We start from the raw sequence: 15,948 nt of genomic DNA on the forward strand, positions 1-15,948 counted from the left end.
TGCCATAAATTCTGGCAACTATCAATGTCCTGCAGGAACAGTAAAGTAGCAACCCACTAACCGGAATGGTTCATACACATTAGCCGCCTGAGCGGAAAAAAATTGAACGAATGTGGAAAACACTTTCCACAGACGTATGATGTTTTACCATTTGTATGAAAAAATGGAACGAAATTTCAAATTTCAATTGATTAAAGCATAAAAAAACTAAGCAACTAACATGACACTTTGCTAAATAACAGGACTATTGGAGTATATCTCAAGCACTTCAAAATCATACCCAAACAGTCAGAAATTTGGAGGAATCTTCAAAAATTGTAACAGCGTTACGTCGTTAGAAAATGTCAAAACTTTTTCCCATCACTAGTGTTCAATGTCTCAATACTTACTTCTCGTGCAACACTTCGACGAGTACCCGAAGAATATCTGCGCACTGCGAGTGATAGTCCAGCAGCCCTTCAGCGAATGTGACTAGTTGTGAAACCTGCTCCACCTGTCGCAAAAAAAGAAATACCGCAAACATACATTAGTAAAACCAGCAACAATCGATCAATATAGATTCAATCACTTACATCATTCTCCAACAGATTGTACATTCCAACCTGTGCCAGCTGTAGGGACTCAGCAAACTTTTCCTCGGCACTGCGAATTTCGTCATCTGTAATTTGAGATCCTGTTCATTAGTAAAAGGGCCACGCCACGTGTGTAACAGAACAGAAATATTGGTTTGTAGATTGTCGACCGTCATTATCGATTTTCCGTCCGCAAAACCAAACGAAAATTTTACAGGTGATGGCAAGGGTCAGCATCAACGCAGGATACAACGAACCAAGGATGTGCAAAATATATAGTTCGCAAGCAAGAGGTGCACATGAAAAGTAAAAGGAAAAAAAAAAGAAAAGAAAATATGAACAAAAATAATCAAACTAAAATATCATTGCTAATCAATTTAATCGAAAGCACGGAAGATTAGAGCTATCGAGATTCGCTACTGTGGAAGAGATGGTGTATCAAGAAAAAGCTGAAACGACACGCAGAGTAAACAAGCTCACGAAAATAGCTCGTTTACTGAAGCATTAATTTGCCGGCCGCTAATTAAAAATTCGTTATCATTTTACGAGATCCATACAAATACGATACTCAAAATAAGCATAGAACAGTATATTGCTACATGATATAATCATTTTCTAGTAGTAAGTTGATCGGTATTGATACGACTTTCACAAATTACCACGCGCCTCCATAATTTCCTTAACTTCGTACGTCGAAAGCATTTTATTGAAATGCAAAAATCACATTCTGAAATCAAATACGTTTTGCGACAAAATCTAAAAAAAATTAAGCTAAGAGTATTACGCGATATTTTTAATATGTACAAGAAAGCAATTTAAAACGATTAAATTTATGAACAGATTCGCTCTAATAAAACCTTCCGCAGTCGGCAAACGAGACATAAAAAACTAAAAGTAATAAAGGACGCAGCGATGCACTTCTCAATAATCAAATATATAGGAAAAGGAAATTACAAATCTCTTACCTTTTGCTTGCCGCCGCTTTTTGCAGTCGAAATCGAGACGCCGTCCTTGCAGTTTTTTACGGTGATGCTATGACGCACAGACAGGAAATAAAGAAATAAAGCAAAAAAAAAAAAAGAAAACAATCAGTTTATGTGTTCTGAAAGAGTATTTTATGGCCAGTTTCAGGTTCCGCAGCGTCAAAGGCGCGGTACAAACATAAACATAAACTTTTGCTGCTTTACCCAAGGGAAGAATAAAACTTCTCTGGTGAGTTAAATTCAACAATGTCGTGAAGAGATCCTGTTTGTAGCATGTTCCGGCGCAATCATCACAGGCGCAAAGAGGTTCACATTGTTGCCGGCAGTATAGAAAACTTGAATCTTGAATCTTGTAAAAGTGGTACAGGGTACCGACAAGGCAAGTTTGTAGTAAACAAGCGAAACTTGGTACATTAGTACTGATTAAGACACATGAGGGCCCATAGTATTTCTCGCAAAAAGTGTATTTTTCGTAAAATTGAGTCTACATATTTTACTGAAGTATATTAGGTGAAAACGTCATCATTATGTCATTAGACAAATTTCAGACAAATTTCAAGTAATTTGTGACATAATTGTTATTTTAATTCGTTGGTTTTGATTGTATTTTATTATACTACTTGTACAAGTCTGAATTTATTTTAAATCACGGAAAAACTCGTTTGATATAAATGTTGAAAAAAAATTCAATTTCGCCAATAAATAATTACACTTAATGCTCATAAATTTACTGAAGCTCTTTGCACTGCTTGTCAATTTTTTTTGGGTGTTACTGTAAATACATGAATTCTTCCTTTCGTTTTTTACACATGTACTGTATACGAACTCTGTATCTACCCTTTAGTCGAAGATTGTATTTCTATCTGGTTAACTGCGTTCAAAATACGAATAATAAATCAATCAATTTTTCATACACTTCATAATGCTAGACGAACATTTATGAACTAGAAATCAATCAGTTCTTGATTCGAAAGTCTTGACATTGGTAAAAACAACCTGGGGCTCAGAATTTACTTTATCTAGTACACAACCAGACGCTGGCTTTATTTCATTTAAAGAACTTTAATCAATCAGGATATTGAACTACGTCGGCAGTCTTAGGCAGGTTTTCTTTAAGGTAAGAATTCATGAAACGGATCACAAAAATCGCGATGTCTAATTTTTTCAAATAAGTACTAAAAACTTCAAGAGTTTCACTCGGGAAGTTGATTTTCCAATTTTATCGGATTTGATTAAGTTTCCAAGTTGTTATTGTCATTTAATATTTAAATCAATATTCTTTTTAGATAGACATATCTTTAAAAGTATTGCATGAATTTGATGATATTTTCACAGCAGATGCATCCTAAGTTGTAGTTTATGAAAATATTTTTTTTGAGAAAAAAATATTTTTTCAATAGTTTAGTACTATTTCAAACAATATTTTAAAAAATATGTTCTGGGGCACTTAGAAATCTGAAAATAAATCACAGGTATTTTTGGCAGAACTTTAAAACTTTCCTGCAAATTTCGAGTTGGTGTTATTTTTTGTTCAAAAGATTGACTTTCAAAGTTGGTGCCGCATCGCATTTTCAAACGAGAAACGCCCTTAAACCCAGCTTTCTTCAGTTCTCATACCAAAAAGTGCACCATAATGACTAAAAGTAAAGTAATTTTCTTCAAAAAAATATATATTCGTAAACTACAACTTAGGATGCGTATGCTGTCAACAAATTCGATGCAATATTTTTAAAAATATGTCTGTTCAAAAAGAGGATTGACCTAAATTTCAAATTTCTCGAGTGGAACTCTTGAAGTTTTTAATACTTATTTGAAAAAAATTAGACATCGTGATGACCTTCAAGTTGGTCTCGAGATACGGTACTGGCCTAACAAGCCAGTCGTCGTAGGTTCGAGTCTCGGCTCAGGAGAGACTGTTAGTGTCAGTAGGATCGTAGCGCTGGCCTTGCAATTGTCCTGTACATCAAACAGTTGGCTGCGAAGTCTGTGTATAGTAAAACAGAAGGTCAGGATCCGATACGGAATGTAGCACCAAAGCTTTTCTTTGCTGAATTCTGACCCTATAACAGTCTGATGCAAAATAAATGGGGGTAATACATCTATATGTACCGTACATCGCGGTGACTTTGATCAACGCACAGTGGTCCAATAAGGCAAAAAGTGGAACTTAATTCCATAGCGCCTTTTACCTTCATCCTAGCTTAATGAAGTATTCGGAACAATTGTTTGTATGAATGACCCGCATAATCGCAAATTGTCAAAAAGTATGAAAAGTTTACTATACTAAAAATGAAAAAATTAACTTTTTTGTGTTAAGAGATAGAAGAATAGTTTGTTCGAAAAAATACGCTGAAATGTGCTATAACTTTGTAAGGAAAAGTCCTGAAGATGTGTGGTCTTCAACAAAAGCATGTTTTTTGTATGCCCAAATGCTTCTTTAGAACAACGTTTTCTTGTAAAATGTAGGTAACAAAAGTTAAGTGCAAAAAATTACCTTTTAAGTAACTTTTACAGAAAATACTCTGTAACTCTGTACCCAATGAAGATAGGAATTTGGTTTCTTCAGCAAAGATTCATATTTTTGCACGTTCTATAACTTTGCCGAATCAACCATTCCTCTATCTCTCAACACAAAAAAGTTAGTATTTTGGGTATATGAAAACCTACTGTAACATATGCTCGCCGTACTCTAATATGGGTGAATTGGGACAAATCAAACCTAAAGGAGTTTATAGTACTTAAGCCTAACTTCAAGGAAAAGTATTGACATCATGATTCCACTTGCTCCTTTTTAACCTATAAGTTCTTGAAGTTATCGGAAAAATAAGCTACAATATGATATAACTTTGTAAGAAAAAGTCCTGGAGATACATGACCTTTGGCAAAAATGTGTGTTTTGTTTGCCTTAACAATTCCTCCGAACAATACTTTCGTGTAAAATGCAACTAACAGAAAGTACAAAAAACTAACTTTCAAGTAAGTTCCATGTAATATATTTAATAACTTTGTACCGAAAGAAGATATGATTTTCATTTGTTCAACAAAGTTTCATATTTTTGAATCTTCTACAACTTTGCTGAACAAACTATTCTACTATCTCTTAACACAAAATAGTTATTTTTTTTTATTTTTAGTATAGTAAACTTTTCATACTTTTTGATTATTTGCGATTATCCGGGTCATTCATATAAACAATTGTTCCGAAGACACTTTTAAGTTAGGATGAAGGTAAAAGGCGCTATGGAATTGAGTTCCACTTTTTGCCTTATTGGACCACTGTGCAACGGGGTAACCGTGATTTCTTCGCCTCGTTTTTGGAATTGTAAGAAAGAGTAAGAGTGTAAGTAGTAAATTAGATTTGTAACAATCTTCACTGATTATGTTGAAATATGTTAACATTACTACTATTAATGCATTTCTTGCTAATGAGTGTTTCTCATGCAAAAAAAATGAATTGAAAATCAGCAATTCAATAAAAAAAAAATCCCGTTGGATTTTTTTTTGCTCCGATCATGCTTAAAATCGCTGTAGTTGCTGTTTGTCTAGAAACTTTAGACCCTTTTTTTTTGTTTGGCCCTTAAAATGACATTTTGTATATTAAGTGTTCCAAAAAATCGTCTTTTTCCAAAATTTTCTATTTTCAAATCTTTTTTTTACCCGTTTGATCGATTTCCAATTCTTTGTCTTCAAATTATTATTTATCCGGGCGCCTTTCAAGGAAAGAAAGCCAGCTGTACTTAAATAACAACAACTTTCCGAACAAAAGTACATACCGTATTTTGCCATTCTAGAGGTTTAAGACCCTATCATTTCACTTTTTTGGATTCCTCAATTCATTTTACACACAATATCAAATTTTAACAATTTTTTTATTTCGGAGAGATAATTTTTGTAATTTTTAGCACAGGTATCAGATGCGGCTCCTTCAAGCTTTCCAATAGCCAAGCGCCTCCATTGAATAATTACATTAGTGTATTTTCATGCCGAATGATTTGGGAATTCGCAAAAATTGAATCGAACATTTTATATTCAAATGAAACTTTGCACACGTGTTTTGTTAAGGAAAGTGGGTATTTTTTACAGATGAAGGAACTTTTTACACTCAAGACTAATTTTTTTAAAACGGTGTATGCATTTTGGCCTAGGTTTAATTCAAAGCATTGTAGCTCAGAAACCATTGGTTGTGCATAACAACTGTCTGAGAACGAATTTCAGGGAACTAAGAGAACTTTACAAAAAATATACACAATGAAAAAAAAAAACATTTTTTGACCGAGAAAAATTCTTATCAAACACAAAATTTTAATTTACATAAAAAAATTATTTTTTTGTTTGTTTTTTCAAGACACTCGAAGTTATAACACAATTTCTAAAAAAAATCCAGGATGGAGAGGTAAAAAATTAAATTTTTACTGAAAATTTTCAATTTCAACATTTTTTAAAATAATAATATTCCAATGATTCTACACAATTGAAATAATCTTCAATCATTTTGATGGCAAAGAATGAGTATTATTGTTTCGAACATATATTTTAATACATCTATGGTTGTTGTTGGAGGGCTACAAAAAATTCACAAAAAAACTGGATTTTTTCCAACTTCATATTGAAATATTACAAAATCGGATGCATGTAAAAAGTTAGTTGTCAAGGGCTTTTTGATTTGAAATTACTATTAAAATCGAATAGCATCAAAGAAATTTGATTATTCTCAATAATGTTGAAAGTAAAAATAAATCTTTTAAACTTAACTTTTAAGTAGAAGTTTTCCTTGCATTGCACCATCCATGACTATTTATCAAAAGTTCTGGAATAATGTCAAGTTTAACCAAAAATTAATTTGAAGGGAAAATTTGATCCTTTTTATTAAAAACTAGCTGACCCGGCAAACTACGTCCCGCCCATTTTTGTGTTGAACTGAAAAATTTTAAGTATTCCGAAATCATTGATACCTTGCGATTTTGTTTATAGTCTACAAATGCACGACGCATCGACCATAGGATATCATCAAAGGCAAAAGACAAATCGTTTGAAAAGATTGGTTTTATCGGAATGACAACATTTTCGACTTTTGGCTTCTGTACATCACCTCTATTCTGAAAATATCCATGTTTTTCTGGCATCAATCTGATTCCGGAAATACCAATATTGGGTGGTATTCAGTTATTTTGGTTGTTTTCTAGAAACTGAAAACGGTCATCTTTGTATTAAAAATGGTGCTCAGGGTCAATGCTTGACTTCTATGCATCATCTCGATTACGGAAATATCCATATTGAGTAGTATTCGGTCATTTTCGGCTGCTTGACAGACACCGGAAGTCGCCACCATTGAATTCAAAATGGTGTCTGTGATCGATTTCTAGATCGATTCTAGACATCATTCTGGTCATTTTCGGCTGTTTTCCAGAAACCGGAAGTTGGCAACATACAATTCAAAATGTTGTCTGGGGTCGAATTGAGAAGAAATACCCACATTGGGTGGTATTTGAACACTTTCCGCTGGTGTTCAGAAACCGGAAGTCGCCATCTTGGATTACAAAGTGGAATTTGAAGACAATTTCTGGCCTCTGAGCGTCATTCTGGTTAAAGAGACATCCATATTGGGTGGTATTTGGTCATTTTCGGCTGTTTTTCAGAAACCGGAAGTCGCCATCTTAAAATTCAAAATGGTCTCTGTGGTCGATTTTAGCTCCCGTGTATCATTCTGATTCAGGATATAATCATATAGGATGGAAATCAGCCATTTCCGGCTCTTTTCTAGAAACCAGAAGCTGTCATCTTACAATTTTTATTGTTATCTGAGGTCGATTTGTGGCTTCAGTGCATCATTACGATTCCAGAAATACCCATATTGGGTGGTATTTGGTCACTTTCTGATGTTTTTCAGAAACCGGCAGTTGCCATCTTGGATTCCAAAATTTGGAGACATTCTCTGGCCTCTGGGCGTCATTCTGGTTCCGGAAACACCCATATTAGTAACCGGAAGTTTCCATCTTAAATTTAAAAATGGCGTCTGGAGTCGAGTTTTGGTTCCTGTGCATCGACCCGACCATTTTAGGTTGTTTTCCGGCAAACCTGGTTGGAATATCTATTTAATTTATATGGGAGACCTTCCTCCCCTTCCAAAGTACGAAGGAGTGTCAAACCACCATAGAAATTTGTTGGTTCCATTTACTTGATTAGTTCTTGAGTTGTGAATAAATTTGAGTTTCATTTGTTTGAGCTCTCTCTTCCAGAAGAGGGAGGGGTGTCGAACTATCTTGTCACCTTTCTCGGCCCTCAAAATCTCTATATACAAAATTTCACGCCGATCGGTGCAGTAGTTTCCAAGCCTATATGAATCAGATAGACAGACAGACAGAGCTGCATTTTTATATGTTTATATGGATAGATATGATTTCGATTTTATTTTTTAATTCTCTCAACTTAAATTCAAAATAACTCGAAAACGGATGCAATCACGAAGTTAATTATTACAGTGATCACCCGATCATATCTCACCCTGATGATTTTTGGCGTGATGAAATAGAGAAAGTGATAAAATCGGGAAATTTTTAAAATTTTATTTTTTTTATTGAAGATGTTAAATCAATAGGTAACTAAATACGTAAAATCAGCGATTTTAGTTTTTTTTTTTGGAAAATTTATCTGTACAAACATATGAAAATAGCTGCAGTTGTTTTTTCATAAATCGATATATCTGAATAATGACAAAAGATAGAAAAAAGTTGTCAAGGGATGAGTTTGAGAAAACTGTCTGAGCTTTTATAAAAAATATTTAAAAAATTCAATTTGAGATCCTGTACTGAAAAAAAAAATTCAAAAACAAAAAGTGACTATAAAAAATCGATCATCAATATGTTTTTAAACATTTTTTTAGATAGATAATTCAGTTGCCTAAAACTTTTCTGAACAAACCTAAAAAAATTAAAAAAACTAGAAAAATCGATGTAAAGTTGCAAATAAATTACAATTAAGTTTTTTATTCGTTCATGTTTTTGTTTGAATTAGTAAAATAAATTACTTGCTTTTTTATAGCGCAGTAGCATAAGCAAAATATTAGATGTTCTCACAACACTTAACTTTGCCGAAGACAGCATGCTGATATCTCTCACATATTGCAACCAGAAAAATCTCAAAATGTAAATAACGATTTTTAATGCCTTCTCATAGAAAACTTTATGTTGCTTGCAATATGTAAGAGATAGAAACATGATGTCTTTTGTAACGTTTCTTGTTTTGAGATCACCTAATACTTGCCTAAGACACCAAGCGTCTATCTTTATCTAATGAAAAAGTAAATATTCTATCTCACTTTTAGGAGGATTGATCACCCAGCTTTCTACATCAAAAGATGCGATTTCAAATATTTTGAAACTTTTCCGAACATATTATACGGTTATAATAAACATTTGAATATTTTTAATGTAAACTGCATCCAGAATGATACACAGAATCATGAAAAATATCTTAAATATTGAAGCGTAATAGAAAATCAGTTCACCATGACATTTTTTAAACCGGGTGAAAAATGTGATAAAATCGGTGGCAGATAAAATCGGGTACAGATATAATCGGGTGATTACTGTATATGCTTTTGAATTTAAAATAATTATTTCAATTGTTTCCAGAATTGTTGTTTTTTTTTGTAAATTGAAATTTCGTGTTTATAAAGAATTTTTTTCGGTGAAAAACAATTTTTTCACTGATTATATTTTTTTTGTAAAGCTCTCTTAGTTCCCTACAATTCGCTCTCAGTCGTTCTACAGTTTTTGTGTACAACCAATAGTTTCTGAGCTACAATGCTTTGAATTAATCCTAGGCGAAAATGCATACGCCCTTTCAGGAACTTAGTCTTGAATAAAAAAACTCCTCCACCCGCGTTAAATACTCAGTTTGCTAAGTCAAAATTCGTATACAAAGTTTCATTCAAATCAACATTGGTCGAAATTCGACCATAGGTCATTAGGCATGGAAACGCTCAGAAGCCTTTTTCGATGGAGGCGCTTGGCTACTGTAATGCTTAATGGAGACGCATCTGATATCCTAAAGATTGAAAATTTCTATTTTCAAAATAAAAGAATATACTGAGGAATCCAAAACATATATGGTCAATATGGTCTGCTGGGTTGCGAACTTTCCAAAACAGCAAAAACGGTTGTATCTTTTATCGGCATAGTTATTGCTATTTAAAGTACAGTTTGGTATTTTTCCTTAAAATGCGTACATTTTTACGAAACTATAGAGCTACTAAATGGATCTTGCTCAATGCACGACAATACTTAATTGAAAATCAACAGACTGATCAAAGTATTAAATTAACGGTGTTCTGTAATCGTGAGGTAGAAACAATCTGACAATGACGTATTTGTGGTTTGACTATTTTTGAATCAATTTGAACAAAATCTCTCTTCCTCTCAATTGAAAATGAGATAAGGCCTTAAAAATCAGGTTAAATGAGCGAAAAACGCAATAAGTCTTAAGTTAACATCAAAACATCGAATGAATACGATAATTGTTCTTTCTAAATGATTCGAAAACAAAATAAACCATGTGAATTATGTTTTCCAAACCGTTATCGAACCTTGAAAATTTAAAAAAAAATATTCGCAATTATGCCCACGTTCAACAATTGCTATCCACCCTGCTGCACATTTCGCCATGCAGCACGAATTCCGGCCGTCATTCACGCGCCCACACACATTCTACACTTACCATAACCTCCTTCAAATCCTTGGTTTGCAGTTGGTGCAGAGGCTCGAGGAAGTTCTGCTTGATGTTATCATCCAGCGAGTACTTCACATCGGCCATCTGCTTGAGCGAATCGCCCATCTCGACAAGCGAATTTGCTGCATAGGTTGGAATACAGATCGGGACGATGGGGCCACCGTTGGCAGTCGTAGCAAATAAATCGCCAAAAATCAGCAATAAACGGGAAGCCCGCAGGTGATGGTTGGAAAAATAGAGAAACGAAAACGGCGTTAGTTGATTCGATACCAGCTGTGAGGTAGTTATATATGAACGATTGTGGGACAGCTTTACAAAATTACGGAATAAACAGAAACGCACATTGAATATAAAATAATTGTTCTGATCAAACGCAAAGTAAAAAAAGCAAAAATTTGAACCAAAGGCTCAATAACGGGAGGGAAGATATAAATATAAGAAAGCAAATCACTATAACAGGAAGCACTCTAGCACAAGCTACACAGTATATCTAGAAAGTTGGTGATTCATCTTTTGTACGAGATGCATGGTCAATAAATTGAATAACAAAAACGACAATTTTCATGGATATTAGTCACAAATTCGAGAATTGCTATTGCTTTGGAGTGTTTGGTCCCTATCTTTGATAACGTTCATCCCGACTTAACTAGCATAAAGATATAGATAGTGTATTTGTTTGTGTGCAAAAGGGTCAAAAACATAAAAACCGTAAGCTGCCCATGGGATGGGAATGGAACAAGTGATCTTTATAATAAGCTTATGGAGGAAAAGGTTGATAAAGAAATTTAAGCGGATTTGAACGTTTGAATTATGACTATCGGTTGGTGAATAAAGTACAGTGGCATGGCACAACTTTTAAGTGCGGTGAAACTGTTCACAGTTCCATAATTCTATTATTAAGTCATGGTCATGGCGTTCTGCCACTGTACTAATTGGTAACGATAATGACAGTGAAGGAGATTACTATCGCAACATGAAAACTACCAAGAAACCAACATCAAAAAACGTTGCAAGCACTTTGATGAATGTATGAAGCAAATCAAAACAGTTTGTCTTAGTTGAAAATCGCAATAGAACGAAGGCAGACCATTATCGTTTATACAATTCAACTAGAAAAGTTTTCAATGTAAAGGTTAGATAGTGAAAGAAAAAATTTTACTTCTTCCGTTAAGCCCGATAACCTGTCTCAGTCTTGCATATAGTAAGAAATGGGTTAATATATGATAGAGCTCAATTATCAGGTACAAATGTTAAACTGACGAACAGGAGAGATGCGCGATTAGGACTGACTCAGAATAGAACTGTAAAGATAATTCCAAACGAAAAATACACAAATCAACATTATTTTCACTGTCAGTCGAAATTCACGCCTCTCTCTTTCTCATTGAACTGAATTTTACAGCATGGCCATGAACATCCACAATACGCACAATTTTCGCTTGCCTATTTTGGAGACAAATCATATCGCGTATATGCTACACTCATACATACATTTGTGATATGTACAAGAGAAAAATCGCCACACGGTTAGCACGAGATTATAATAATCACAAAAACAGAACCGATAAACACTCACAAACCAAAGGGCAATCACTTGATTTCGGTAAAGTCATATGTAAATATAAAAGCTCTTACATCTATGGCCGCACCAGCGAAGGAAAATGCTATACTCACCAAAAATACTATCATCGCCAAGCTTTTTACCATAGGTCAGCATACAGTCGGCCAATATACCTTCTGGTTGTGGATAAGTATTACTTTTAGCTTGACCTGATAATTTAGAAATACCTTTGACCGCCGCCATCTTCGCTCTGGCCGTCGGATTTGGTTGCAAGTATTCTTTTGTTTTTGCTTGCAACTCTTCGACGAGCTCTACGGTGACGTCTGTTTTCTACGGTGGAAAGAGATTAAAGGTTTTACATGTGGTTGCAAAAATTACCCATCGGTTGATGCGAGAGCATCATAAAAACACTTTCCCCCAAAAGGGAGCGATAATATCTGTGAGATCTTACTCTTTCCATGTCCATGAAGTCCAGGTCCAGTTTGGTGCCTTCCGCACCGCCCATTTTCTCTGTGACATACTGTAAAAAGATTAAGAGAAATAAGTCGTTAGTTTTTGCCTTTCTCCTAGAAAGGTATAGCAATCACTTGCAAAACCGAAAGTATAAAAGTGCGCCAAAGGGCCGAATGGCATATATCACTCGACTCAGCTCGACGAGCTGAGCATTTTTTGTATGTGTGTGTGTATGTGTGTGTGTGTATGTGTGTGTATGTGCAGATTTTTATTCTCACTCATTTTTCTCACAGATGGCTCGACCGATTTTCATGAAATTGCAAATGAACGGTCTTGTTGCCCCATAAGACCCAATCGAATTTTATTGTAATCGGATTTTTAGTTTAGGGGTTATGTTTAAAAATGTGAAAATCATGAAACATCAATATCTCAGAAACTGCACAACCGATTTGAACAAAATTGGTCTCAAAAAAAACGGGCTACCTAGAAAACCCTTAAGTTTTGAATTTCATAAATATTGAACTTGTGGTTCAAAAGTTATGAAAAGAAACGTGTTCTGAAGACTGTTTAATCTCACTAATGTTTCTCAGAGATGGCTGTACCGATTTTCATAAAATCAGTGTCAAATGGAAGGTCTAATTGCCCCATAAGACCCAATTGATTTGTTTTGCAATCGGACTATTACTTTGCCTGTTATGTTTAAAAATGTGAAATCCAGCTATGCAAAGGAACATATTCCGAAGACTACTTGGACTCACTCACTTTTCTCAGAGATGGCTGACCCGATTTCCACAAAATTAGTGTCAAATGAATGGTCTAGCTGCCTCAGAAGACCCTATTGAATTTTACTGTAATCGAACTGTAACTTCATTTATAATGTGCCGACTTGTGAAAATCACGAAACTTCATTATCTCAGAAACAAGAAAATCGATTTGATCAATATTATTATCAGATGAGGGGCCAGTTAAGGGTTAACTGATGAATTATGATTAAACACGTGGTTGCAGATTTTGGCTGCCCTATACGTTCCAATTTTATTTGATTATAATCGAACTTAAGCAACAGTTATGTATTATATTGTGATTAAAACAACGAAAGTCTATTATCTCAAAGATTACTTATTTGAACATAACTAATGTCATACGAACGAGTCATCTCTCAAACTTACAAATAACAAACTTTATAACAATTTGGTATGTGGCTCAAAAGTTATGGAAAGAAAAGAAATTCAAAGACTATTTAAAAATATACCTGCTTTGATCGAAATATGTGGCCTCAACATAATTTAAATACTTACTATTTCGGTTCGTACTATTTGAACGTTTAGGTTCGTACTATTTGAACGTTTAGGTTTGTACTATTTGAACGTTTCAAATTCATTGATTCCGCGATGTGTTAAAAATCTGCAAATGCACGACGAATCGGCCATAAGATATGATTAGAGTCAAATAACAAATCGTTTCAAATGATTGGTTTTATCGAAGTGACAACATTCTCGACTTTTGGCTTCTGTACATCGCTTTAATTCTGAATATATTCATATTGGGTGATATTCGGTCATTTTTAGCAGATTTTCTAGCATCAATCTGACACCGGAAATACCCATATTGGGAGGTATTTAGTTATTTTGGTTGTTTTACAGAAAATAAAAATGGTCGTCTTTAAATTCAAAATGGTGTCCAAGGTCAAAGTTTGGTTTCTATGCATCATCTCGATTACGGAAATATCCATATTGAGCATTATTCGGTCATTTTCTACTGTTTCCTAGAAGTTGCAATTTAGCAATTTAAAATGGTGCCTGAGGTCAATTGTTAGCTACATGCATTATTCTGGTTCCAGAGATACTTATATTGTTTATTTTAGGCTGTTTTTCCCAAACCGGTAGTCGCCATTTTGGATTTCAAAATGGTATTTAGGATAATTTCTGGCATCTGAGCGTCATTCTGGTTGAAAAAAAAAACCATTTTGGGTGTTATTCGATCATTTTCGGCTGTTTCCCAGAAACCGGAAGTCGCCAACCCAGAATCCAAAATGAGGTCTGTGGTCGATTTCAGCTGCTGTGTATCATTCTATCCGGAGATACTCATGTTAGACGGAAGTCAGCCAATTTTATCTTCTGTCCATCTTTCTGGTTCCGGAGATACTCATATTTAATGGGAATCATCCATTTCAGACCGTTTTCCAGAAACCGGAAGCTGCCATCTTACAATTCAAAATGTTGTCTGAAGTCGATGTGTGGCTCCAGTGTATCATTACGGTTCCGGAAATACCCATATTGGGTGGTATTTGCTCGTTTGCCACTGCTTTTTTCCGAAACCGAAAGTCGCCATTTTGGATTTCATAATGACATTTGAAGATAATTCCGATCGATTTTAGCTCCTGAGTATCATTCTAGATCCGGATATTATTATATTGGGTGGAAATCAGCCATTTTGGTTGTTTTCCAGAAACCGGAAGTTGCCATCTTTCAATCCAAAATGTTGCCTGAGGTCGATTATGGAACAAATTTGTTACCACTAAAAACATTCACCTGCCAAATTTGGTTAACTCTCGAGATGTGCAGAAATTTGTGTTTCATTTGTATGGAACCCCTCCCTTCTAGAAAAGGGAGGGAGGTCGAACCATCATGGACATATTTGAAACCCCTTGAAATATCCACATGCCAAATTCGGTTCCAATTGCTTGGTTTGTTCTTGAGTTGTGCAGAAATTTGTGTTTCATTTGTATGGGACCCCTCCCTTCCAGAAGAAGGAGGGGTTTCAAACTATCATAGGAACCTTTATTGGCACCAACAACCCCTACATACAAATTTTCACGTCGATCGGTTTGGTAGTTTTCGAGCCTATATGGATCAGACAGACAGACAGACCGGACTGCATTTTTATATGTATAGATTACAACATCAATATTTCGGAACCTTAAGAGTGAATATAAATTTATTGGATTGAATCGTTTATCTAAATTTATTGAAACAAATAAAAGTTAGAAAGAGAAAGGCTGGGTCTGACCGCTAGGTGGATTAATTTAGGTTTTATTTGTATCTAACACTATTTTGTTGAGAACTGGCTAGCAAATCGTTACTCCAACATAATGTAAGAAAACGTAACATAATATCTTTTAGGACTGGTCACGTGGCACGAATGTCGGAGCGCAAACAACTCCCAATCCGTCGAAGACCTGATGAAGTTCGTTCGACGGATGCCGTCATGTTAGGCAATACCAGTATAATTCTGCCAGCCGAAGTACTTCAGAAAAAGTTTTGTGCAGGTTTTGTCCAACGCAGGTCCGGATTTGAGGGGGGGCAAACGGGGCAAATGCCCTGGGCCTCCCGATTCAAGAGGCCTCCCCCCTCCCACTGAGATTTTCTACCTGTCCTATGTACAGTTTGGTAGACGAGACACCTCTTGCCTGAGCATTTTGGCATTGGATTTATTCGAAGTATTGTACCTTAAAAATTCCATTAAAAATGCCCAAAGGCGAACGGAAATGCACAATGGTTGGAAACTCGGTACAAGGAACGCCAGAACTTTAAACAAACCGGCACGCGTGGGCAACTTAGCCAGGAAATGTCCGATCGGCGGGTGTTATGGGCGATTCGAGAAGTTTAGTCCAAGATCGAGTGATGCGGAAACATATGTATTATGGATACGA

General features: G+C 35.1%; 1 protein-coding gene across 7 annotated transcripts in view; it reads right to left on the bottom strand.

Moving 5' to 3' along the window:
• Window positions 1-15,948, bottom strand: part of LOC129726024 (endophilin-A) — an 80,352-nt gene that overhangs the window by 16,293 nt on the left and 48,111 nt on the right. For 4 of the 7 annotated variants that reach the window (XM_055682577.1, XM_055682578.1, XM_055682581.1 and 1 more), the window contains exons 3-8: window positions 12,295-12,363; window positions 11,957-12,173; window positions 10,271-10,404; window positions 1,538-1,604; window positions 573-673; window positions 390-493 (exon numbers count right to left, since the gene is read on the bottom strand). In XM_055682577.1, coding sequence (XP_055538552.1) covers window positions 390-493; window positions 573-673; window positions 1,538-1,604; window positions 10,271-10,404; window positions 11,957-12,173; window positions 12,295-12,363 — 692 coding nt within the window. The remainder of the gene's footprint in view (window positions 1-389; window positions 494-572; window positions 674-1,537; window positions 1,605-10,270; window positions 10,405-11,956; window positions 12,174-12,294; window positions 12,364-15,948) is intronic. The other 3 variants (XM_055682582.1, XM_055682579.1, XM_055682580.1) reach the window with 2 other exon arrangements.

Source organism: Wyeomyia smithii, chromosome 2, assembly GCF_029784165.1.
Source record: "Wyeomyia smithii strain HCP4-BCI-WySm-NY-G18 chromosome 2, ASM2978416v1, whole genome shotgun sequence".
Lineage (NCBI taxonomy): Eukaryota > Metazoa > Arthropoda > Insecta > Diptera > Culicidae > Wyeomyia > Wyeomyia smithii.